At 64.4% G+C, this 23,919-nt stretch overlaps 2 protein-coding genes and 11 non-coding genes across 14 annotated transcripts in view; all 13 read right to left on the minus strand.

The window, feature by feature from the left end:
• Positions 1–1,230: 1,230 nt before the first annotated feature.
• On the minus strand, positions 1,231–16,881 carry IL34 (interleukin 34). 2 transcript variants are annotated; one of them, XM_068166548.1, is made up of 7 exons: positions 16,692–16,881; positions 15,094–15,271; positions 14,886–14,989; positions 13,826–13,903; positions 12,915–13,035; positions 1,818–1,956; positions 1,231–1,717 (listed from the first exon to the last, which is right to left on the minus strand). In XM_068166548.1, exons 1-7 carry the CDS (start codon positions 16,866–16,868, stop codon positions 1,369–1,371), a joined length of 1,146 nt encoding a protein of 381 aa, XP_068022649.1. In that variant the 5' UTR covers positions 16,869–16,881; the 3' UTR covers positions 1,231–1,368. The 2 variants fall into 2 exon arrangements, with proteins under 2 accessions (XP_068022649.1, XP_068022650.1); XM_068166549.1 differs by having other exon boundaries at positions 1,598–1,717; positions 12,915–13,088.
• Positions 2,035–2,105, minus strand: TRNAG-GCC (transfer RNA glycine (anticodon GCC)). Its single transcript has one exon. It is a non-coding gene; the product is annotated as a tRNA-Gly (tRNA).
• TRNAG-GCC (transfer RNA glycine (anticodon GCC)) lies at positions 2,453–2,523 on the minus strand. Its single transcript has one exon. It is a non-coding gene; the product is annotated as a tRNA-Gly (tRNA).
• Positions 2,872–2,942, minus strand: TRNAG-GCC (transfer RNA glycine (anticodon GCC)). Its single transcript has one exon. It is a non-coding gene; the product is annotated as a tRNA-Gly (tRNA).
• TRNAG-GCC (transfer RNA glycine (anticodon GCC)) lies at positions 4,324–4,394 on the minus strand. Its single transcript has one exon. It is a non-coding gene; the product is annotated as a tRNA-Gly (tRNA).
• TRNAG-GCC (transfer RNA glycine (anticodon GCC)) lies at positions 4,743–4,813 on the minus strand. The gene has a single exon. It is a non-coding gene; the product is annotated as a tRNA-Gly (tRNA).
• Positions 6,076–6,146, minus strand: TRNAG-GCC (transfer RNA glycine (anticodon GCC)). The gene has a single exon. It is a non-coding gene; the product is annotated as a tRNA-Gly (tRNA).
• On the minus strand, positions 7,079–7,149 carry TRNAG-GCC (transfer RNA glycine (anticodon GCC)). Its single transcript has one exon. It is a non-coding gene; the product is annotated as a tRNA-Gly (tRNA).
• Positions 8,582–8,652, minus strand: TRNAG-GCC (transfer RNA glycine (anticodon GCC)). Its single transcript has one exon. It is a non-coding gene; the product is annotated as a tRNA-Gly (tRNA).
• On the minus strand, positions 10,142–10,212 carry TRNAG-GCC (transfer RNA glycine (anticodon GCC)). The gene has a single exon. It is a non-coding gene; the product is annotated as a tRNA-Gly (tRNA).
• TRNAG-GCC (transfer RNA glycine (anticodon GCC)) lies at positions 11,094–11,164 on the minus strand. The gene has a single exon. It is a non-coding gene; the product is annotated as a tRNA-Gly (tRNA).
• Positions 12,154–12,224, minus strand: TRNAG-GCC (transfer RNA glycine (anticodon GCC)). The gene has a single exon. It is a non-coding gene; the product is annotated as a tRNA-Gly (tRNA).
• A 5,457-nt stretch (positions 16,882–22,338) lies between the features above and the next one.
• Positions 22,339–23,919, minus strand: part of SF3B3 (splicing factor 3b subunit 3) — a 59,990-nt gene continuing 58,409 nt past the window's right edge. The window contains exon 26 of the mRNA XM_068166591.1: positions 22,339–23,319. Within this exon, the coding sequence (XP_068022692.1) occupies positions 23,179–23,319 (141 nt within the window). The 3' untranslated portion in view covers positions 22,339–23,178. The remainder of the gene's footprint in view (positions 23,320–23,919) is intronic.

Raw genomic sequence — 23,919 nt, forward strand, 5'->3', positions numbered from 1 at the left:
GGAGGAGAAGGAGGATTAGGAGGAGGAGGAGAATAAGGAGAAGGAAGACAACAATGACAAGGATGAGGACAAAGATGAGGAGGAGGAGAAGAAGGGCGAGGAGGAGGAGAAGGAGGGCAAGGAGGAGGAGGAGAAGGAGAAGGAGGAGGAGGAGGAGGAGGAGGAGGAGGAGGAGGAGGAGGAGAAGGAGGAGAAGGAGGAGGAGAAGGAGGAGGAGGAGGAGGAGGAGGAGGAGGAGGAGGAGGAGGAGGAGGAGGAGGAGAAGGAGGAGGAGGAGAAGAAGGAGGAGAAGGAGGAGGAGAAGGAGGAGGAGAAGGAGGAGGAGAAGGAGGAGGAGAAGGAGGAGGTGGAGGAGGAGAAGAAGGAGGAGAAGGAGGAGGAGAAGGAGGAGGAGGAGAAGGAGGAGGAGAAGGAGAAGGAGGAGAAGGAAGACAATAATGGCAAGGGTGAGGACAAAGATGAGGAGGAGGAGAAGGAAGAGGAGAAGAAGGAGGAGAAGGAAGAGGAGGAGAACGAGGATTAGGAGGAGGAGGAGAATAAGGAGAAGGAAGACAACAATGACAAGGATGAGGACAAAGATGAGGAGGAGGAGAAGAAGGGCGAGGAGGAGGAGAAGGAGGGCAAGGAGGAGGAGGAGAAGGAGAAGGAGGAGGAGAAGGAGAAGGAGGAGGAGAAGGAGGAGGAGAAGGAGAAGGAGAAGGAGAAGGAGAAGGAGAAGGAGAAGGAGAAGGAGAAGGAGAAGGAGAAGGAGAAGGAGAAGGAGAAGGAGAAGGAGAAGGAGAAGGAGAAGGAGAAGGAGAAGAAGGAGGATGACATTCCAGTCACTCTTCCTGTGGTGCCCACAGCCTCACCTGCACACTCACAGGCTGCCTAAGCCGCCTGGCTGCAGGCGTACAGCAGTTAAGGGCTTTAACAGGTAATTAAGGTAATTAATTAGTCTGGGGAGGGGGCAGGCAGCACGCCAGCCCCCAGCGCCTCCGGCATCTCATGCTGCCAAGCACAACAAACACATCCAGAGGTTTTCCTGCCGAGGCTGGCAGGGGTGGGCTCAGCAGGAGAGGGCTCTGGAGGTCTCTAACTCGGGGTGAAGGTCTGCCCTGGGGCAGGAGGGGCACACAGAGCAGTGGGAAACAGGGGAGGGAGGTGTTGGGGTGGGGGTGGGGGGGATTGTATTCTGGGAGAGGTCGGAGAATCCCAGCAGGGAGCTGGCTGGAAGCTGAGCTGCGAGGCTGAAGAACCACCTGGTGTTTAATGGAAGCAGAGGGCAAGGGACGAACCCAGATGGGGATGGGGGGATGCCCGGGCTGGGAGGGTGTGGGGGTCCCCCAGCATCATCATCCCCCATCCTGCAGCAGAAGGGGCCTGGCATTATGGATGGGGCCAACTCCATGGCCAGGAACAGTCCCAGAGTCCCAGAGAGGGTGGCATTTGGTCCCAGGGAGGGTGGCATTTGGTCCCAGGGAGGGTGGCGCTTGGTCCCGCAGGAGCTGGCGCTAGGTCCCGGATGGGCTGGCAGCTGGTCCCAGAGGGGGTGGCAAATGCCCCAAGAGGGGGATGACATTTGTCCCCACTTTTCCATCTTCCTACAGGACCCCTCTCCCAACCCCACCAAGGGGGTCTCCTGGTGGGGAGGACAGAGCAGAGGCAGCATCCCAGGCTCCAGGGTGAAGGCATCTCGTGAGGGATCGTCTGTGGTGTTAGGTGGACTCCCACCGACCTGGGGAGAGGGGACAGGTGTCAACGGGTGGGACAGGAGCCCCCTCCCCATGCCTGGCATCTCTGCCCCCTAAGGCCCCCCCAGCCCACTCCCCACTCACAGGGTGCCCCGAAGAGCATCCTCATGACCTTGAGGCAGTTGTCCAGCAGCGCCTTGGGGCGCACGGCCTTCCTCCGGCTCTCCGCGCCCGCGCTGTGCACCGCCTTCACCAGCTCGGCCACCACCTCCTCCACATCTGTCTGCAAGGGGCAAGGACACCCAGCTGTCAACAAGGGGTCACCGAGGTGCCCAGCGTGCAAAAAAGACTCTGGGAGTGCTGCATTGGCCGGGAATCAAACCCGGGCCTCCCGCGTGGCAGGCGAGAATTCTACCACTGAACCACCAATGCCAGATGTGCAACACCCCACGGCCCTGCCCCACCGACCCACACCACCACTGCAGGGGGGCAAGACACCAAGACAGGGATGCCCCCTGGCACCAATACACCCCTTGCACACTCTTCCCCTTCAATGCCAACAGGCCAGGGAAGCTCAGTGCCAACTGATGCTGCCAAGGGGTCTGTAGCTGCCAGGGCATCACCTCTGGTCCCCCACCTCCATGGGCACCACACTGTGCCCCTGCCAGGGCCCCGTGCAGGTGCCCTAGGATGCCCAAAGGAGAACCTCTGGGCTCCCCCCTTGGCAATCCTCCAAGTGTCCCCCTCAGGCCCCCCTGGGGGTCCAAAAGTGGAGGTGCTGCATTGGCCGGGAATCGAACCCGGGCCTCCCGCGTGGCAGGCGAGAATTCTACCACTGAACCACCAATGCCAGATGTGCAACACCCCACGGCCCTGCCCCACCGACCCACACCACCACTGCAGGGGAGCAAGACACCAACCCAGGGATGCTCCCTGGCACCAAACCACCCCTTCCATACTCTCCCGCTTCAATTGCAGCAAGCCAGGGACACTCAGTGCCAAGCTGGTGCTGCCAAGGGGTCTGTAGCTGCCAGGGCGTCACCTCTGGTCCCCCACCTCCATGGGCACCACACTGTGCCCCTGCCAGGGCCCCGTGCAGGTGCCCTAGGATGCCCAAAGGAGAACCTCCGGGCTCCCCCATTGGCAATCCTCCAAGTGTCCCCCTCAGGCCCCCCTGGGGGTCCAAAAGTGGGGGTGCTGCATTGGCCGGGAATCGAACCCGGGCCTCCCGCGTGGCAGGCGAGAATTCTACCACTGAACCACCAATGCCAGCTGGGGGAGGTTCTCCAGATGTGCCTCACGCCCCACAGCAAACCCATGGGCACTGCCAGGCACAGACACTGACAGCTCACAGCTCCTCCACACGGACACCAGACCAGGGATGCTCCCTGGCACCCACACTGCTACTCCCAGGGTCCCCATGGTGTCACCAACCCAGGGATGCTCCCTGGACCAAACCACTCCTTCCAGGGTGCCCACACTCCCACCAGCCCAGGGATGCTGTCTGGCACCCAAACAGCTCCTCCCAGGATCCCCATGGTGCCACCAAGCCTGGGATGCTCCCTGGCACTCAACCATCTCCCCACACTACCCTCACAGTGTCACCAAGCCAGGGACGTTCCTGGCACCAATCCACCCCTTTCATAGTCTCCCCTTCAATGCAACCAAGCCAGGGACACTCAGGGCCAAGCTGGTGCCAAAATCACCTCCCAGCCCTCACCTCCCCCATAGCCCTGCCACAGGGACCTGCACTGCCTCCTGTGCTGGGGTAACTCCCTTTCTGAAAACAAAGAGGGGAGGGCTTGTGGGTGCTCTGCCCTCCCTGCAGGGCCTTCTCCCCCTGGGAAACTGAATCTCTTCCACTCCCCCTCCCTGCCCAGCTAGCGCAGAAAAGGGAAGGCATTGGGGTCATTAGTTCTCCTGTTGGCTCCTGCCTCTCCTGGATGAGAGCTCCTGCAGCTGCCCTCCTGCTCCTCTGCCACCTGCTGGGGCCTGATCCTCCTCCCTGCTGCCTCTGGGCCTCTTCAGAGAGAGACTGGTTTTGTATTCTTCCTCTTTGGCCCCCTCCCATCCACCCTTGTGCCTTGCCCTCGGGACCCTTACCTGGTACTGTTATATCCAGAGTGTTTAAAGGAAACTCTTTACCTCTCTGCTTCCAGGCTGACTCCAAATCACTGCTGGGTGGATGTGCTCCTTCCCTTCCCATTTTTCCCCTCTCTGTTGGGAGGGAGTAGTGGGGGGAGTGGGGGAGAGATTCGCAGCCTTCCCCCATCTGAGCTCTTACCTCCCAGCTAAGGCTTAAACCACCACACCTCCAAACAGGGATCCTCAGCGAGACTCCAAGTCCCACAGGTATTTGCTGATGCCAGCCCTGCACCCTCACGGCCACCAAGCCATGCCCAGCCCCCAGCACTGAGCCTCTGCAGCCCTCTGGGACACCAAGGGAAGCTCTCAGGCAGCTCCCTGCCACAGCACCGCAGCTGGCACCACAGGGTGGCAGCTGCATTCTGCCCAGCCAGCGATGCCAGCCCAGAGTGGGGCAGTGGGGCAGGGGCCCTGGGATGCCCAAAGGAGAAGCCCTGGGCTCCTCCCTTGGCAATCCTCCAAGTGTCCCCCTCAGGCCCCCCTGGGGGTCCAAAAGTGGGGGTGCTGCATTGGCCGGGAATCGAACCCGGGCCTCCCGCGTGGCAGGCGAGAATTCTACCACTGAACCACCAATGCCAGATGTGCAACACCCCACGGCCCTGCCCCACCGACCCACACCACCACTGCAGGGGAGCAAGACACCAACCCAGGGATGCTCCCTGGCTCCAAACCACGCCTTCCACACTCTCCCCCTTCAATGCCAACAGGCCAGGGATGCTCAGTGCCAACTGATGCTGCCAAGGGGTCTGTAGCTGCCAGGGCATCACCCCTGGTCCCCTACCTCCATGGGCACATCGTCATGCCCCTCCCAGGGCCCCGTGCAGGTGCCCTGGGATGCCCAAAGGAGAACCTCTGGGATCCCCCCCTTGGCAATCCTTCAAGTGTCCCCCTCAGGCCCCCCTGGAACTACAAAAGTGGAGGTGCTGCATTGGCCGGGAATCGAACCCGGGCCTCCCGCGTGGCAGGCGAGAATTCTACCACTGAACCACCAATGCCAGCTGGGGAAGGCTCTCCAGATGTGCCTCACCCCCAAAGCACACCCATGGGCACCGCCAGGCACAAACACTGACAGCTCACAGCTCCACACTGCCACCAGCCCAGGGATGCTCCCTGGCACCCAAACAGCTCCTCCCAGGTTGCTCACACTGCCAACAACCCAGGGATGCTCCCTGGCACCAAACCATCTCCTCCCAGTGTCCCCACACTGCCACCAAGCCAGGGATGCTCCCTGGCACCAAACCACCCCTTTCATAGTCTCCTCTTCAATGCAACCAAGCCAGGGACACTCAGGGCCAAGCTGGTGCCAAAATCACCTCCCAGCCCTCACCTCCCCCATGGCCCTGCCGCAGGGACCTGCACTGCCTCCTGTGCTGGGGTAACTCCCTTTCTGAAAACAAAGAGGGGAGGGCTTGTGGGTGCTCTGCCCTCCCTGCAGGGCCTTCTCCCCCTGGGAAACTGAGTCTCTTCCTCTCCCCCCTCCCTGCCCAGCTAGGGCAGAAAAGGGAAGGCATTGGGGTCATTAGTTCTCCTTTTGGCTCCTGCCTCTCCTGGTTGAGAGCTCCTGCAGCTGCCCTCCTGCTCCTCTGCCACCTGCTGGGGCCTGATCCTTCTCCCTGCTGCCTCTGGGTCTCTTCAGAGAGAGACTGGTTTTGTATTCTTCCTCTTTGTCCCCCTCCCATCCACCCTTGTGCCTTGCCCTTGGGACCCTTACCTGGTATTGTTATATCCAGAGTGTTTAAAGGAAACTCTTTACCTCTCTGCTTCCAGGCTGACTCCAAATCACTGCTGGGTGGATTTGCTCCTTCCCTTCCCTTCTTTTCCCTCTCTGTTGGGAGGGAGTGGGGGGGGGGAGTGGAGGAGAGATTCTCAGCCTTGCCCCCATCTGAGCTCTTAACTCCCAGCTAAGGCTTAAACCACACCTCCAAACAGGGATCCTCAGTGAGGCTCCAAGTCCCACAGGCACTTACTGATGCCAGCCCTGCACCCTCACGGCCACCAAGCCATGCCCAGCCCCCAGCACTGAGCCTCTGCAGCCCTCTGGGACACCAAGGGAAGCTCTCAGGCAGCTCCCTGCCACAGCACCGCAGCTGGCACCACAGGGCGGCAGCTGCGTTCTGCCCAGCCAGCGATGCCAGCCCAGAGTGGGGCAGTGGTGCAGGGGCCCTGGGATGCCCAAAGGAGAGCCTCTGGGCTCCTCCCTTGGCAATCCTCCAAGTGTCCCTCTCAGGCCCCCCGGGGGGTCCAAAAGTGGGGGTGCTGCATTGGCCGGGAATCGAACCCGGGCCTCCCACGTGGCAGGCGAGAATTCTACCACTGAACCACCAATGCCAGATGTGCAACACCCCACGGCCCTGCCCCACCGACCCACACCACCACTGCAGGGGAGCAAGACACCAAGCCAGGGATGCCCCCTGGCACCAAACCACCCCTTCCACAGGGGTGGGAAGGCTCTCCAGATGTGCCTCACGCCCACAGCACACCCATGGGCACTGCCAGGCACAGGCACTGACAGCTCACAGCTCCTCCACACTGACACCAGCCCAGGGATGCTCCCTGGCACCCACACTGCTACTCCCAGGGTCCCCATGGTGTCACCAACCCAGGGATGGTCCCTGACACTGAACCATCTCCCCCCACTGGCCTCACAGTGCCACCAGCCCAGGGATGCTCCCTGGCACCCAAACAGCTCCTCCCAGGATCCCCATGGTGTCACCAACCTAGGGATGCTCCCTGGCACTCAACCATCTCCACACACTACCCTCACATTGCCACCAAGCCAGGGACGTTCCTGGCACCAATCCACCCCTTTCATAGTCTCCCTTTCAATGCAACCAAGCCAGGGACACTCAGGGCCAAGCTGGTGCCAAAATCACCTCCCAGCCCTCACCTCCCCCATGGCCCTGCCACAGGGACCTGCACTGCCTCCAAACAGGGAGCCTCAGCGAGGCTCCAAGCCCCACAGGCACTTACTGATGCCAGCCCTGCACCCTCACGGCCACCAAGCCATGCCCAGCCCCCAGCACTGAGCCTCTGCAGCCCTCTGGGACACCAAGGGAAGCTCTCAGGCAGCTCCCTGCCACAGCACCGCAGCTGGCACCACAGGGCGGCAGCTGCGTTCTGCCCAGCCAGCGATGCCAGCCCAGAGTGGGGCAGTGGGGCAGGGGCCCTGGGATGCCCAAAGGAGAAGCTCTGGGCTCCTCCCTTGGCAATCCTGCAAGTGCCCCCCTCAGGCCCCCCTGGGGGTCCAAAAGTGGAGGTGCTGCATTGGCCGGGAATCGAACCCGGGCCTCCCGCGTGGCAGGCGAGAATTCTACCACTGAACCACCAATGCCAGATGTGCAACACCCCACGGCCCTGCCCCACCGACCCACACCACCACTGCAGGGGAGCAAGACACCAAGCCAGAGATGCCTTCTGGCACCAAACCACCCCTTCCACAGGGGTGGGAAGGCTCTCCAGATGTGCCTCACCCCCACAGCACACCCATGGGCACTGCCAGCCACAGGCACTGACAGCTCAGAGCTCCTCCACACTGCCACCAGCCCAGGGATGCTCCCTGGCACCAAACCACTCCTCCCATGATCCCCACACTGCCACCAACCCAAGGATGCTCCATGGCACCCATACTGCTCCTCCCAATGTCCCCACACTGCCACCAGCCCAGGGATGTTCCCTGGCACCAAACCATCTCCCCCCACTGCCCTCACAGTGCCATCAAGACAGGGAAGTTCCCTGGCACCAAATTACCCCTTTCATAGTCTCCCCTTCAATGATACCAAGCCAGGGACACTCAGTGCCAAGCTGGTGCCAAAATCACCTCCCAGCCCTCACCTCCCCCATGGCCCTGCCACAGGGACCTGCACTGCCTCCTGTGCTGGGGTAACTCCCTTTGTGAAAACAAAGAGGGGAGGGCTTGTGGGTGCTCTGCCCTCCCTGCAGGGCCTTCTCCCCCTGGGAAACTGAGTCTCCCACTCCCCCCTCCCTGCCCAGCTAGGGGAGAAAAGGGAAGGCATTGGGGTCATTAGTTCTCCTTTTGGCTCCTGCCTCTCCTGGATGAGAGCTCCTGCAGCTGCCCTCCTGCTCCTCTGCCACCTGCTGGGGCCTGATCCTTCTCCCTGCTGCCTCTGGGCCTCTTCAGAGACAGACTGGTTTTGTATTCTTCCTCTTTGTCCCCCTCCCATCCATCCTTGTGCCTTGCCCTTGGGACCCTTACCTGGTACTGTTATATCCAGAGTGTTTAAAGGAAACTCTTTACCTCTCTGCTTCCAGGCTGACTCCAAATCACTGCTGGGTGGATTTGCTCCTTCCCTTCCCTTTTTTTTCCCTCTCTGTTGGGAGGGAGTGGGGGGGGGGAGTGGGGGAGAGATTCTCAGCCTTGCCCCCATCTGAGCTCTTAACTCCCAGCGAAGGCTTAAACCACCACACCTCCAAACAGGGATCCTCAGCGAGGCTCCAAGCCACACAGGTACTTACTGATGCCAGCCCTGCACCCTCACAGCCACCAAGCCATGCCCAGCCCCCAGCACTGAGCCTCTGCAGCCCTCTGGGACACCAAGGGAAGCTCTCAGGCAGCTGCCTGCCACAGCACCGCAGCTGGCACCACAGGGCGGCAACTGCGTTCTACCCAGCCAGCGATGCCAGCCCAGAGTGGGGCAGTGGGGCAGGGGCCCTGGGATGCCCAAAGGAGAGCCTCTGGGCTCCTCCCTTGGCAATCCTCCAAGTGTCCCCCTCAGGCCCCCCTGGGGGTCCAAAAGTGGAGGTGCTGCATTGGCCGGGAATCGAACCCGGGCCTCCCGCGTGGCAGGCGAGAATTCTACCACTGAACCACCAATGCCAGATGTGCAACACCCCACGGCCCTGCCCCACCGACCCACACCACCACTGCAGGGGAGCAAGACACCAAGACAGGGATGCTCCCTGGCACCAAACCACCCCTTCCACAGGGGTTGAAGGCCCTCCAGATGTGCCTCACCCCCCACAGCACACCCATGGGCACTGCCAGGCACAGACACTGACAGCTCACAGCTCCTCCACACTGACAGCAGCCCAGGCATGTTCCCTGGCACCAAACCGCTCCTCCCATGATCCCCACAGTGCCAACAACCCAGGGATGCTCCCTGGCACCAAACCACTCCTCCCATGATCCCCACACTGCCACCAACCCAAGGATGCTCCATGGCACCCATACTGCTCCTCCCAATGTCCCCACACTGCCACCAGCCCAGGGATGTTCCCTGGCACCAAACCATCTCCCCCCACTGCCCTCACAGTGCCATCAAGACAGGGAAGTTCCCTGGCACCAAATTACCCCTTTCATAGTCTCCCCTTCAATGCAACCAAGCCAGGGACACTCAGGGCCAAGCTGGTGCCAAAATCACCTCCCAGCCCTCACCTCCCCCATGGCCCTGCCGCAGGGACCTGCACTGCCTCCTGTGCTGGGGTAACTCCCTTTCTGAAAACAAAGAGGGGAGGGCTTGTGGGTGCTCTGCCCTCCCTGCAGGGCCTTCTCCCCCTGGGAAACTGAATCTCTTCCACTCCCCCTCCCTGCCCAGCTAGGGGAGAAAAGGGAAGGCATTGGGGTCACGAGTTCTCCTTTTGGCTCCTGCCTCTCCTGGATGAGAGCTCCTGCAGCTGCCCTCCTGCTCCTCTGCCACCTGCTGGGGCCTGATCCTCCTCCCTGCTGCCTCTGGGCCTCTTCAGAGACAGACTGGTTTTGTATTCTTCCTCTTTGTCCTCCTCCCATCCATCCTTGTGCCTTGCCCTTGGGACCCTTACCTGGTACTGTTATATCCAGAGTGTTTAATGGAAACTCTTTACCTCTCTGCTTCCAGGCTGACTCCAAATCACTGCTGGGTGGATGTGCTCCTTCCCTTCCCTTTTTTCCCCTCTCTGTTGGGAGGGAGTAGTGGGGGGAGTGGGGGAGAGATTCTCAGCCTTGCCCCCATCTGAGCTCTTACCTCCCAGCTAAGGCTTAAACCACCACACCTCCAAACAGGGATCCTCAGCAAGGCTCCAAGCCCCACAGGCACTTACTGATGCCAGCCCTGCACCCTCACGGCCACCAAGCCATGCCCAGCCCCCAGCACTGAGCCTCTGCAGCCCTCTGGGACACCAAGGGAAGCTCTCAGGCAGCTCCCTGCCACAGCACCGCAGCTGGCACCACAGGGCGGCAGCTGCGTTCTGCCCAGCCAGCGATGCCAGCCCAGAGTGGGGCAGTGGTGCAGGGGCCCTGGGATGCCCCAAGGAGAAGCTCTGGGCTCCTCCCTTGGCAATCCTGCAAGTGTCCCCCTCAGGCCCCCGTGGGGGTCCAAAAGTGGAGGTGCTGCATTGGCCGGGAATCGAACCTGGGCCTCCCGCGTGGCAGGCGAGAATTCTACCACTGAACCACCAATGCCAGCTGGGGAGGGCTCTCCAGATGTGCCTCACGCCCCACAGCACACCCATGGGCACTGCCAGGCACAGACACTGACAGCTCACAGCTCCACACTGACACCAGCCCAGGGATGTTCCCTGGCACCCACACTGCTACTCCCAGGGTCCCCATGGTATCACCAACCCAGGGATGCTCCCTAGCACTGAACCAGCTCCCCGCACTGCCCTCACAGTGCCACCAAGCCAGGGATGCTCCCTGGCACCAAACAACTCCTTCCAGGTTGCTCACAGTGCCACCAACCCAGGGATGTTTCCTGGCACCCAAACAGCTGCTCCCAGGGTCCCCATGGTGCCACCAAGCCAGGGATGCTCCCTGGCACTCAATCATCTCCCCACATTACCCTCACAGTGCCACCAAGCCAGGGAAGTTCCTGGCACCAAACCTCCCCTTTCATAGTCTCCCCTTCAATGCCACCAAGCCAGGGACAATCAGGGCCAAGCTGGTGCCAAAATCACCTCCCAGCCCTCACCTCCCCCATGGCCCTGCCACAGGGACCTGCATTGCCTCCAAACAGGGATCCTCAGCGAGGCTCCAAGCCCCACAGGCACTTACTGATGCCAGCCCTGAACCCTCACGGCCACCAAGCCATGCCCAGCCCCCAGCACTGAGCCTCTGCAGCCCTCTGGGACACCAAGGGAAGCTCTCAGGCAGCTCCCTGCCACAGCACCGCAGCTGGCACCACAGGGCGGCAGCTGCGTTCTGCCCAGCCAGCGATGCCACCCCAGAGTGGGGCAGTTGTGCAGGGGCCCTGGGATGCCCCAAGGAGAACCTCTGGGCTCCCACCTTGGCAAACCTCCACGTGTCCTCCTCAGGCCCCCCTGGGGGTCCAAAAGTGGAGGTGCTGCATTGGCCGGGAATCGAACCCGGGCCTCCCGCGTGGCAGGCGAGAATTCTACCACTGAACCACCAATGCCAGATGTGCAACACCCCACGGCCCTGCCCCAGCGACCCACACCACCACTGCAGGGGAGCAAGACACCAAGCCAGGGATGCCCCCTGGCACCAAACCACCCCTTCCACAGGGGTGGGAAGGCTCTCCAGATGTGCCTCACCCACACAGCACACCCATGGGCACTGCCAGGCACAGGCACTGACAGCTCACAGCTCCTCCACACTGCCACCAGCCCAGGGATGCTCCCTGGCACCCAAACAGCTCCTTTCAGGGTGCCCTCAGTACCACCAGTCCAGGGATGCTCCCTGGCACTGAACCAGCTCCCCCCACTGCCCTCACAGTGCCACCAAGCCAGGGATGCTCCCTGGCACCAAACAACTCCTTCCAGGGTGCCTAAACTGCCACCAACCCTGGGATGTTCCCTGGCACCAAACTGCTCCTTCCACGTTGCTCACAGTGTCACCAACCTAGGGATGCTCCCTGGCACCCAAACAGTTCCCCCCAGGGTCCCATGGTGCCACCAAGGCAGGGATGCTCCCTGGCACCAAACCACCCCTTTCATAGCCTCACCTTCAATGCCACCAAGCCAGGGACACTCAGGGACAAGCTGGTGCCAAAATCACCTCCCAGACACAACCTACTCCAGGGCCCTGCCACAGGGATCTGCACTGCCTCCAAACAGGGAGCCTCAGCGAGGCTCCAAGCCCCACAGGCACTTGCTGATGCCAGCCCTGCACTCTCATGGCCACCAAGCCATGCCCAGCCCCCAGCACTGAGCCTCTGCAGCCCTCTGGGACACCAAGGGAAGCTCTCAGGCAGCTCCCTGCCACAGCACCGCAGCTGGCACCACAGGGCGGCAGCTGCGTTCTGCCCAGCCAGCGAAGCCAGCCCAGAGTGGGGCAGTGCTGCAGGGGCCCTGGGATGCCCCAAGGAGAACCTCTGGGCTCCTCCCTTGGCAAACCTCCACGTGTCCCCCTCAGGCCCCCCTGGGGGTCCAAAATTGGAGGTGCTGCATTGGCCGGGAATCGAACCCGGGCCTCCCGCGTGGCAGGCGAGAATTCTACCACTGAACCACCAATGCCAGATGTGCAACACCCCACGGCCCTGCCCCACCGACCCACACCACCACTGCAGGGGGGCAAGACACCAAGCCAGGGATGACCCCTGGTGCCCAAACAGCTCCTCCCAGTGTTCCCACGGTGCCACCAACCCAGGGATGCTCCCTGGCACCAAACCAGCTCCTACCAAGGTCCACATGATGTCACCAGCTCAGGGATGCTCCCTGGCACCCAAACTGCTCCTCCCAGGGTGCCCACAGTGCCACCAGGCCAGGGCTGCTCCCTGGCACCCGAACTGCTCCTCCCAGGGTGCCCACAGTGCCACCATCCCAGGGATGCTCCCTGGCACCCAAACTGTTCCTCCCAGGGTGCCCACAGTGCCACCATGCCAGGGAAGTTCCCTTTCACCATTCTCCTGCCCAGATGTGCACCACGGCCCTGGTTGCTCTGCCCCACAGCAGCTCCCCACAGCAGCCCTCCATGTAGGGGGTGGGGGGGGTGTCATGCCTGCCCACGGCTTCCTGCCCCCCATGTGTCACACCACTGCCCCCCAGCACCTCTGCATCTGCCCCCCGGCACCCCGTGCCAGCGCTGCAGCGGCAGGGCAAGGCAGGGCAGGGCAGGGCAGGGCAGGGCAGGGCGCTGCCAAGCCGGGGTGCCCCCGGGGGTGGGGGGAAGGGGGGGGTGGGGGCGGGTCTCCAGGCTGTGCCCACCTGCCGGTACTTGCTGTACTCCTCTGCCAGGGCCTCGAAGAGCCAGGCCAGCTCCTGGGCGTACCTCCAGGAGGGATGCTGCTCCGGCAGCGCCTCGCGGACCCGCAGCACGGCCTGCGAGCTGACGTGGAACCAGAGGTACCGCAGCCCCCGCTCCGACACCGAGCCCTGGCGCTGCGCGGCACACGCACCGACCCGGGGGGTGCCCAGGGGAGACACGCACCGACCCGGGGGGGCCCGGGTGAGGGGGGGCAGGGGAGACACACACAGCCCCAGGGGTGCCCAGGGGAGACACACACCGACCCGGGGGGGCCCAGGAGGACTGGGTGTCCCAGGTGAGACTGACACAGCCCCAGGGGTGCCCAGGGGGAGAGGGAGCCCAGGGGAGACACACACAGAGCCCCAGGGGTGCCCAGGGGAGATCCACACAGCCCCAGGGGAGATCCACACAGCCCCAGGGGAGACCCACACTGTCCCAGGCTGCCCAGGGTGAGAGGGAGCCAGGGGAGACACACGCAGCCCCAGGGGTGCCCAGGGTGAGAGGGGCCCAGGTGAGACACACACAGAGCCCCAGGGGTGCCCAGGGGGAGAGGGGGCCCAGGTGAGACACACACAGAGCCCCAGGGGTGCCCAGGGGGAGAGGGGGCCCAGGTGAGACACACACAGAGCCCCAGGGGTGCCCAGGGGGAGAGGGGGCCCAGGTGAGACACACACAGAGCCCCAGGGGTGCCCAGGGGAGATCCACCCAGCCCCAGGGGAGACCCACACTATCCCAGGGTGCCCAGGGTGAGAGGGGGCCAGGGGAGACACTCACAGCCCCAGGGGTGCCCAGGGTGAGGGGGTGTCCCAGGGGAGACCCAGCCAGCCCCAGGGGGTCCCTGCCATGGGGCCATGCCCTGCTGCCAGCTTACCAGGCGGGTGATGTTGGCTGGCCTCAGCACCTCCTCGTACTGCACCTGCAGTGTGTAGCCGATGGGGAAGTAGTGTTTCTGGAAGGGTGGAGAGAAGCCTCCTGGGAGTGTTTCTGGGCAGCCAAAGGGACAGGGACAGCCCTGCCAGCCTCAGCTGGGACCCCCACCCCGCCACCCCCCCAAGCTGAGAAGCCCTTGGGGACACACACACCTCCCAGCCAACAGAAAAGCTCCTCCCAGTGTGCCCCCAAAGACTCCAAGCCAGGGATGCTCCCTGGCACCAAACCAGCTCCTCCCAGTGTGCCCCCAAAGACTCCAAGCCAGGGATGCTCCCTGGCACCAAACCAGCTCCTCCCAGTGTGCCCCCAAAGACTCCAAGCCAGGGATGCTCCCTGGCACCAAACCAGCTCCTCCCAGTGTGCCCCCAAAGACTCCAAGCAAAGGGTGCCCCCTGACACCAAACCAGCTCCTCCCAGTGTCCCCTCAGTGCCACCAGGCCAGGGATGCTCCCTGGCACCAAACCAGCTCCTCCCAGTGTCCCCTCAGTGCCACCAGGCCAGGGATGCTCCCTGGCACCAAACCAGCTCCTCCCAGTGTCCCCACAGTGCCACCAGGCCAGGGAGCATCCCTGGCACCAAACCAGCTCCTCCCAGTGTCCCCTCAGTGCCACCAGGCCAGAGAGCATCCCTGACACCAAACCAGCTCCTCCCAGTGTCCCCTCAGTGCCACCATCCCTAGCACTCCTCAAGGCAGCTTTCTGCAGCCCACTGAGGCAGCAGAAGTTGAGGAGGGAATGCAGGGGAACTCAGGGAGAGTGAATTCAGAGGCCACCTCCTGCAGGACACCCCCTCCCCGGCTGCGGCCAGACACCCCCCGCCCCGAGCCCAAGCAGCGCCGGGCACCGCCAGGGAGGGGGTTGCCACCCCCTCAGCGCCTGGTGAACGGCAATAAGGCAGCAGGTGCCGCCCCCTCCTCTTCCCCCCACCCCCCTCCCCGCCCAGCAGGCCGGCCCCTGGCGGGGTCGTCCCCTCGGAGCCCCCAGGAGGCAGGGCTGGGTTACCAGGTACCGCAGGCGCATCTCGTACTGCAGCTTGTCCCGCAGCAGGCGGCTCAGCTCGCACTCGCCGGGCGCCGCAGCCTCCAGCCCCAGCACGGCCACCACACCTGGGTGGGCGAAACCCAACGCTGTCACGCCCCCCGCCCACCCCTGAGGGGCTGACCCCCACCCCGGAGGCCATCCCCAGCCCCTGTCCCCGAGCTGTACTCACAGAGGACGGCCGCGTAGCCTGGCTGCATGTTGAGGGTGGCCTCGGCTGGGCGACTACATGGCCAAGGCTCTCCGGGGGCCTCCGGGGCAGCGCGGGGTTTGGGGGGACGACGAGGAGGAGGGACGGGCAGAGGTCCCCGGTGCTGGGCTGCTCTCCGGTAGCCCCAGGCAGCCGTCCCCTGCCATGGATGGGGGGTTAGTCCCCCGTCCCGGTGGTTCCCGCTGTCTTCTCCTCTCCGGCTGGCTGCGGGGAGGCAGCAGGTCCCGGGGGCATCACAAGGATGTTCTCCGGAGGGGGAGAGGGGGGTGCGACCCCCACCCTGCACTGTAAGAGGGGATCTGGGGGTGGGGCTGGGGGGGTGGAGAGAGAGCCCCCCCCGCAGACCCAGGGCAGGAGGCTGCCCCGGCTGCAGACTTCCCCCTCAGCCCCCAGCCGGAGGGCACCGGCTCCAAGCCCGGGGGCTGCAGGGGAGGGACAGCCCCAGCCGGCCCTGGGTGGCCTCAGAGGGCTGCGAGGGGCCGTGGAGCTGTGGCTGCCCGTGGCCGGGCCTTCCCTCGGAGACACCCGCGGGGATTTCCAGGGTGGGGAGGGAACAGCTCAGTCCCATCCTCCCTGCGATGAGTTTGTCCAGCCTCAGCAGGAGCCGCATCAAGGAGCAACCCAGGAACAGGGCTGACCAAGTGGCCAGGCCACCCCACGCTGGGTCCCCACGTGGGGCAGGGGTCCCCACAGCCCTGTGAGGGGGTCTGTGCCATGGCCCCACGCGGAGCAGAGGTCCCCACAGCCCTGTGAGGGGGTCTGTGCCGTGGCCCCACGCGGAGCAGGGGTCCCCACAGCCCTGTGAGGGGGTCTGTGCCATGGCCCCACGCTCTCACACCGGGAGCAGGAGCCCACTGCGTGTCCCTTGTGCTGTATCCTCCACAGCACATCCCCAGGAGGCCGGGGGGGCGGGGGCTGCTGTGTCCCCCCACGGCGTGACACGCACAGCGTGGCCCCTGCCGTGCCCCAGCACAAGTGGGAGCCCTCCTGTGCTCCTGTAGCGCTTCCCCACGCACCGGGGGGCACGCTGTGTCCCCAGGTCGTGTCCCACGGGAAAGCAACTGCGACGAGTCCCTGCTCCACACCCCCACGCCAAAGGGGGCCCAGGCGGTGCCCCCCGTGCCGTGTCCCAGGGGAAGGCAGCCGTGCCGTGTCCCCACGGAGTGTCCCCACCCCACACTCCCACACAAAGGTGCCATGCCTGCTGTGTCCCCCACGCCGTGCCCTACGCTAGGCACCCGCCCCAGGTCCCCACGCAAAGTGTCCGCGCCTGTCCCCGCGTGAGAGGGACCCGTCTCGTCTGTCCCCGCACCACATCCCCACGCGAAAGGACCCACGTGCCGTGTCCCCGCCCCACAACCCCACGGGCCACGCCGCGATCCCGTGGCGAATCCCGGGGGCAGGCAGCCGTGCCGTGCCCCCACGCCGTGTCCCACGCCGCGTTCCCACCCCGCGTCCCCAAGCGGAGGCACCCGCGCGCCGTGGCCCCCGGCCATGCCCCCACGCCGGGCCGTGGTCCCCACGCCGTGGCAGCCCGCAGCCCCTCGCCCGGGACCCACCTGGCGCGGTGCGTGGCGGCGGGCGCGGGACGCGGTCTCCCCGCAGGCGGCGGCGGCGGCGGGGGCCGGGCCCGCACTGCCCGGGAGGCGGGCGGGGGGCGGCGGCAGCGGCGGGGAGCGGGCGGGGCGGCCGCCGGGGGCCGGGCGGGGAGCGGGGACCGAACGCCCGCCCCGCATCGCCCGGCACCGAGCCGGGGCTCGGCCGGCCCTGCCCCGCCGCCGGGGAGCGCGGCTGCACCGGCCGCAGGAACCGCGGGGCGCAGATAGCGCGGGAGGGGGGACACGGGGGGGCGCCGATAGCGGGGGTGGGACGACACGGGGCGCGCAGATAACACGGGTGGGGACTCATCTCGGCCGGGTGTCCCCAGGGTGCTCAGCTAGCCCAGATGAGTGTCCCCAGGGTGCTCAGCTAGCCCAGATGGGCGTCCCTAGGGTGCTCAGCTAACCCAGATGGGTGTCCCCAGGGTGCTCAGCTAGCCCAGATGAGTGTCCTCAGCGCGCTCAGCTAACCCAGATGGGTGTCCCTAGTGTGCTCAGCTAACCCAGATGAGTGTCCTCAGGGTGCTCAGCTAGCCCAGATGGGCGTCCCCAGGGTGCTCAGCTAACCCAGATGGGTGTCCCCAGGGTGCTCAGCTAGCCCAGATGAGTGTCCCCAGGGTGCCCTGTTAACCCAGATGGGTGTCCCCAGGGTGCTCAGCTAACCCAGATGAGTGTCCTCAGGGTGCTCAGCTAGCGCAGATGGGTGTCCCCAGGGTGCTCAGCTAGCCCAGATGAGTGTCCCCAGGGTGCTCAGCTAGCCCAGATGGGTGTCCCCAGGGTGCTCAGCTAACCCAGATGAGTGTCCCCAGGGTGCTCAGCTAGCCCAGATGGGTGTCCCCAGGGTGCTCAGCTAACCCAGATGAGTGTCCCCAGGGTGCTCAGCTAGCCCAGATAGGTGTCCCCAGGGTGCTCAGCTAACCCAGATGGTTGTCCCCACGGTGCTCAGCTAACCCAGATGAGTGTCCCCAGGGTGCTCAGCTAGCCCAGATGGGCGTCCCCAGGGTGCTCAGTTGACCCAGATGGGTGTCCCCAGGGTGCTCAGCTAGCCCAGATGAGTGTCCCCAGGGTGCTCAGCTAACCCAGATGGTTGTCCCCAGGGTGCTCAGCTGCACTGGCTGAGCGTCCCCAGGGTGCTCAGCTAGCCCAGATGGGTGTCCCCAGGGTGCTCAGCTAACCCAGATGAGCGTCCCCAGGGTGCTCAGCTAGCCCAGATGGTTGTCCCCAGGGTGCTCAGCTAGCCCAGATGGGTGTCCCCAGGGTGCTCAGCTAACCCAGATGAGTGTCCCCAGGGTGCCCTGTTAGCCCAGATGGTTGTCCCCAGGGTGCTCAGCTAACCCAGACAGGTTGTCCCCAGGGTGCCCTGTTAGCCCAGATGAGTGTCCCCAGGGTGCTCAGCTAGCCCAGATGGTTGTCCCCAGGGTGCTCAGCTGACCCAGATGGGTGTCCCCAGGGTGCCCTGTTAACCCAGATGGGTGTCCCCAGGGTGCTCAGCTGACCCAGATGAGTGTCCCCAGGGTGCTCAGCTAGCCCAGCTGGGTGTCCCCAGGGTGCTCAGCTGACCCAGATGGTTGACCCCAGGGTGCTCAGCTAGCCCAGCTGGGTGTCCCCAGGGTGCCCTCCTGTGTCCCTCCCTGCTCCTTGAATTGCTTGGCTACCCCACTTAGGTGCTTGGCTGCCCCGGCTGGGTGTCTCCCCCCCCGGCTGGGTGTCCCCAGGGTGCTCAGCTAACCCAGATGGGTGTCCCCAGGGTGCCCTGTTAACCCAGCTGGGTATCCCCAGGGTGCCCTCCTGGGTCCCTCCCTGCTCCTTGAAGTGCTTGGCTGCCCCGGCTGGGTGTCCCCCCCGGCTGGGTGTCCCCAGGGTGCTCAGCTAACCCTCCTGGCTGCCTTGCTTGCTCATTGGGGTGTTTGCCCCGGCTGGGTGCCCCCTGTGGTGCCTAACTCTGCCTCCAGCCCTTCTGCTGCTCGAGGCGCTGGGCCAGCCCTGCAGGGTGCCCATCCACCCCAGCTGGATGCCCACATGCTCCCCAGCTAAGCTCCTTGCCCACCCTGGGGGGGCTCTGTTCCACCAGCAGGCGCCCCAGGGGGGCTTCAGGTCCCCACGGGTGCGTCTGGGGGCGCTGGATGTGCAAGGGGCTCGCTGGGGCGTGGGGCACTGCCCAGCTGGACCCCTGGCCAAGGGGCTGGGCCGGTGGCCAGCAGGACGTTGCCTCTTTGCCTGCTTCTCAGCACCCCTCAGGGCTTCACCACCGCAGGCAGGAGCCGGGGGGGGCACGGGACCCCGATCCTGTGCGGCAAGGAGTCCCTGGGGGAGCGCCCGGGGCTGCCGGGTGCGCCTGGGGTCGTCGGGAGCAGGCAGAGCCGGGTCAGAGCTCGCAGGGAAAGGCGTGGGAAGGGAATGTGCTGCTGCGCCGAGGAGAGAGCGCTGGGATTCCCCTGGCACCGAGTCAGGGCCCACGGCCGCGCTCCTGCCAAGCTTCCTGCCAGGCCTCGCCAGCCCAGCGCCCGGGGCACAGCCCTCCTGCCTCCCTCCCTCCTTCCCTTCTCTCCCTCCCTCGCTCGGATCCAGCTCCCAGCTCCGGGCTCCGCGGGGATTTCGCCCGCGGCTGCTGCAGGCGGTTGGGAGGAAGCCATTGAAGAGCCTTCCCTGCCCACGTAGGCATCAAGCAGCCTGGCAGGGGAGGAGAGGCTGGCACGGAGGGAGGTTTGCCCTCCTTGGCTGGAAAGCAGCCGCCGGTGCCAGCCCGCGGGACACGGCACCCAGCACCCGGCGCCGGCGGCAGCCTGGCACCCTGCCGGGGCTTGGGAGTGCTCCTGCCTGGGGAGGGGGAGTGCACCCCCAAGCAAAAGGGAGCTGGGGGCTCAGCCAGCGCCCAGAGCAGCCCCTGCCAGGGTATTTGTGCCAGCCCAGGCGCCGGCTGGTGGCGGCAAGAGGTTGGGGAAGACCCTGACGCCCCCTCCCCGCTGCAATTCCACCCCTGGGACTGTCAGCTCCTGCAGGAGCTCTCCTGGAGGTGCTCCTGGATCCACAGAAGGCAACAAACATCCCCTGGGGCAGAGCAAGGGGGATGGAGAATGCCAGGAGCAGAGCAAGGGGGGTGGAGAATGCCAGGAGCAGGGCCTGGGCACCCTGTGGCCATGACAAGCCAGAGCCTAGGAGCCCTGAGCTCAGCTGACGTTTTCATCCCTCCCTTGCCACAGCTGTCACCAGGAAGGGAGAAGAAAGCCCTCCAGAGGCTGGGTGAGGCAAGCAGCAGGGGCTGGGTGCCAGCTGGGAGCCCAAGGGTGCAGCCCTAAGGGGCTGGGTGCCACCTGGGAGCCAAAGGGTGCAGCCCTAAGGGGGTGGGTGCCAGCCTGGAGCCAAAGGGATGAAGTCCTGGGTGGCTGGGTGCCAGCTTGGAGCCAAAGGGATGAAGTCCTGGGTGGCTGGGTGCCAGCTTGGAGCCAAAGGGTGCAGCCCTAAGGGGGTGGGTGGCAGCTTAGAGCCAAAGGGTGCAGCCCTAAGGGGCTGGGTGCCACCTGGGAGCCAATGGTGCAGCCCTAAGGGGCTGGGTGCCACCTGAGAGCCCAAGGGTGCAGCTGTGGGTGGCTGGGTGCCACCTGGGAGCCCAAGGGTGCAGCCCTAAGGGGCTGAGTGCCACCTGAGAGCCCAAGGGTGCAGCCCTAAGGGGGTGGGTGCCAGCTTGGAGCCAAAGGGATGCAGCCCTGGGTGGCTGGGTGCCAGCTTGGAACCAAAGGGTGCAGCCCTGGGTGGCTGGGTGCCAGCTTGGAGCCCAAGGGTGCAGCCCTGGGTGGCTGGGTGCCAGCTGGGAGCCCAAGGGTGCAGCCCTGGGGGGCTGGGTGCCAGCTGGGAGCCCAAGGGTGCAGCCCTGGGTGGCTGGGTGCCAGCTTGGAGTCCAAGGGTGCAGCCCTGGGTGGCTGGGTGCCAGCTGGGAGCCAAAGGGTGCAGCCCTGGGTGGCTGGGTGCCAGCTGGGAGCCAAAGGGTGCAGCCCTGGGGGGCTGGGTGCCAGCTGGGAGCCCAAGGGTGCAGCCCTGGGGGGCTGGGTGCCAGCTTGGAGTCCAAGGGTGCAGCCCTGGGTGGCTGGGTGCCAGCTGGGAGCCCAAGGGTGCAGCCCTGGGTGGCTGGGTGCCAGCTGGGAGCCCAAGGGTGCAGCCCTGGGTGGCTGGGTGCCAGCTGGCAGCCCAAGGGTGCAGCCCTGGGTTAGGCCCCAGCACACACATGCCTGCAGCAACAAAAAGAGGGCAGAGGCCAGGCCAGGGCAGGAGGCTCCTGGCTGACAGCAGGGCCCACGCCGGTGCAGGGTAGGCAGCAGCCAAGCCCCTTCCCAGGCTGTCTCCAGCTCTGGAGGCAGAGGCAGAAGTGAGGCAGGGAGCAAGGCTGAGTGGAGGCAAGCCCAGGAAGCTGTGTGGGTGAGCATCTGCTGCCAGCCGGCAGAAAGCTGCCCGGAGCCTTCCCGGCAGTCAGCTGCTCCTCCCAGGGCTGCTCCTGCTCTGCAGGAGCCTTGAGCCACAGCCATGGCCTGGCAGGGCTGCAGGAAGAGTAGTCGGGGTACAGACCCCTCCCACCTCCCCCTGGCAGGGCACAGCAGCGCTGGGGAGCAGCAGCAGCCGCGGGGCTTGGGGTCAGCTGCAGGCTGAGCTGAGGTGGGGGAGGAGAGGGGCTGGGGGAGGCACAGCTCAGCTCCAGCCTCGGGGCAGGCTGTGGGGGTGTCACAGTGTCACAGTATCACCAAGGTTGGAAAGGACCTCGAGGATCATCGAGTCCAACCTATCAACACAGACCCCATGACTAGAGCATGGCACCAAGTGCCACGTCCAATCCCCTCTGGAACACCTCCAGGCATGGGGACTCCACCACCTCCCTGGGCAGCACAGCCCAGTAGCCAACAACTCTCTCTGGGAAGAACTTTCTCCTCACCTCCAGCCTAATCTTCCCCTGGCACAGCTTGAGACTGTGTCCTCTTGTTCTGGTGCTGGCTGCCTGGGAGAAGAGACCAATCCCTTCCCAGCTACAACCATCTTTCAGGTAGTTGTAGAGGGCAATGAGGTCTCCCCTGAGCCTCCTCTTCTCCAGGCTAAGCAACCCCAGCTCCCTCAGCCTCTCCTCACAGGGCTGTGCCCCAGACCCCTCCCCAGCTTTCTTGCCCTTCTCTGGACACCTTCCAGCAGCTCAACCTCCTTCCTAACCTGAGGAGCCCAGAGCTGGACACAGGACTCAAGGGGTGGCCTAACCAGTGCAGTGTACAGGGGCACAGTGACCTCCCTGCTCCTGCTGGCCACACTGCTCCTGCTGCAGGCCAGGATGCCCTTGGCTCTTTTGGCCCCTGGGCACACTGCTGGCTCCTGTTCAGGCAGCTGTCAATCAGCACCCCCAGGTCCCTCTCTGTTTGGCAGCTCTCAGCCACTCTGCCCCCAGCCTGTAGCTCTGCCTGGGGTTGCTGTGGCCGAAGCTCAGCCTCTGGCACTTGGACTTGCTGAATGCCATCCCGTTGGATTCTGCCCATTGGATTCTGGGGGAGGGTGGGCAGGTTTCTGTCCCCCTGCTGGGCTCCTGCCGGCTCAGGAGGAGCAGCTGCCGGGAGGGAGGGAGGGAGGGGAGGCCAGAGAGTTAAAAGGCAGGCTTTTATTTCTCGCCGTGGTGCTCACAACCGGGAGGAGCCTGGAGCCGCCCCTCCTGCCAAGGCTGTTACGAAACCAGCCGAGGCCCAGCCGCAGGCTCTTCCCCCACCCCCCAGAGAGTCAACATTGTACAAAACTCTATTTACAGGAAGAAACAGGCAGCAACAGGGGAGGCCAAGGGGACAAAAAAGCCTCCAGGAGCAGGGGAAAACCTTCAGGGCAAATGGGGCAGGCCCTGCACGCAGCCAGGCTCCCCCCTCCCCTCCCTCCCCAGCTGCTCCCAGGGCCAGCAGAAGCCCACAGCTCCTTGCCACCGACTGGCAAGAGGAGCCTGAGGGGCATTCACAGCTCCCTTCCTTCAGCAGAAAGCTGGGAAAGGGCAAAACCCACACAGGGGGTCCCAGAGAGGCACTGCCCAACAAGGCAGCTCCATCCTAAAGAGGGGCTGAGGAGATGGGATTGAGGGGCAGAGCCTGAGCACTTCACTCTGGGGGGGCTGCAAGCCAGGGCAACCCATCAGGGAGCCAGGGCAACTCTCAGGGAGCCAGGGTACCTCTCAGAGAGCCAGGGCACCTCCTCAGGGAGCCAGGGCACCCCCTCAGGGAGCTTTCACCTGAGCAGGGGGCTGTGTGTTGGGAGAGACCTAACATGTGACACCCCATTCACTGGAGTCGCCTCACTCTGAAACATGAAACCAAAGGGGAGCAAACCAACATCTGAATGAAAAAAAAAAAGGGGGGAACACAAAAGCAAAGGAGCAGAGAAAGGGAAAGTCTTCCTCCTCCTCCTCCTCCTGAAGGGCATGCCCCCAGGAGCCCAGCCCTGCCCCTCAGAAGGCGTAGCGAGTGCGGATGTCCTCCAGCTTCTTGGAGACCTCAGGCGGGGTCCGGTCCAGCTCCTCGGCCACATTCTTCTGCTTGTTGGGCTCCATGGAGTTGAACTGCTCACACAGGTCCCCATCTATCACATTCTGCAAGGGGGAAAGTGGGGAGGGGGGGGGGGAAAAAGAGAGAAGCCTTGAAATTGAGAGGCACTGAACCCTGCCTAAACAGGGGGGGAAGAGAGAATAAAAGCCACCCCCCAGGCAAACGGAGACAAACAGTTTGTTCCCCAGGAGCTGCTTAATCCCCTCCTGGAAGGGAGGCCAGGCTGGGTGACCTCATCTGCTGAGCAGCTAGCAGCAAAGGGACTGACCCAGGGCTTGAGGAATGAAGGGAGCAACCCCAACAGCCTGGGGGCAGCTGAAAAGAGAGAAGTAAATCACACCAAGGGAGGGGAAGAATCAGGAGAGGTTGGAGAAGACCTCAAGGATCATCCAGCCCAGGCTGCCACCCAGCACCTCCTGGCTGCTAAACCATGGCACCAAGGGCCACATCCAATCCCCTCTTGAACACCTCCAGGGATGGGGACTCCACCACCGCCCTGGGCAGCACATCCCAAGGGCCAACAACTCTCTCTGGGAAGAACTTTCTCCTCACCTCCAGTCTAAACCTCCCCTGGCACAGCTTGAGACTGTGTCCTCTTGTTCTGGTGCTGGCTGCCTGGGAGAAGAGCCCAACCCCCACCTGGC

This window comes from Melanerpes formicivorus, unplaced genomic scaffold, assembly GCF_026170545.1.
Source record: "Melanerpes formicivorus ecotype bairdi unplaced genomic scaffold, bMelFor1.0.p_v2 SCAF_102, whole genome shotgun sequence".
Classification (NCBI taxonomy): domain Eukaryota; kingdom Metazoa; phylum Chordata; class Aves; order Piciformes; family Picidae; genus Melanerpes; species Melanerpes formicivorus.

Coding starts and splice junctions, on each gene's coding strand:
- IL34 (XM_068166548.1), bottom strand. CDS start 16,868: ATGCGGGGCGGGCGTTCGGTCCCCGCTCCCCGCCCGGCCCCCGGCGGC. Junction 13,036..13,825: donor CAGCCAACATCACCCGCCTG/GTAAGCTGGCAG, acceptor GTTCCACGTCAG/CTCGCAGGCCGTGCTGCGGG. Junction 1,718..1,817: donor GATGCTCTTCGGGGCACCCT/GTGAGTGGGGAG, acceptor CCCTCTCCCCAG/GTCGGTGGGAGTCCACCTAA.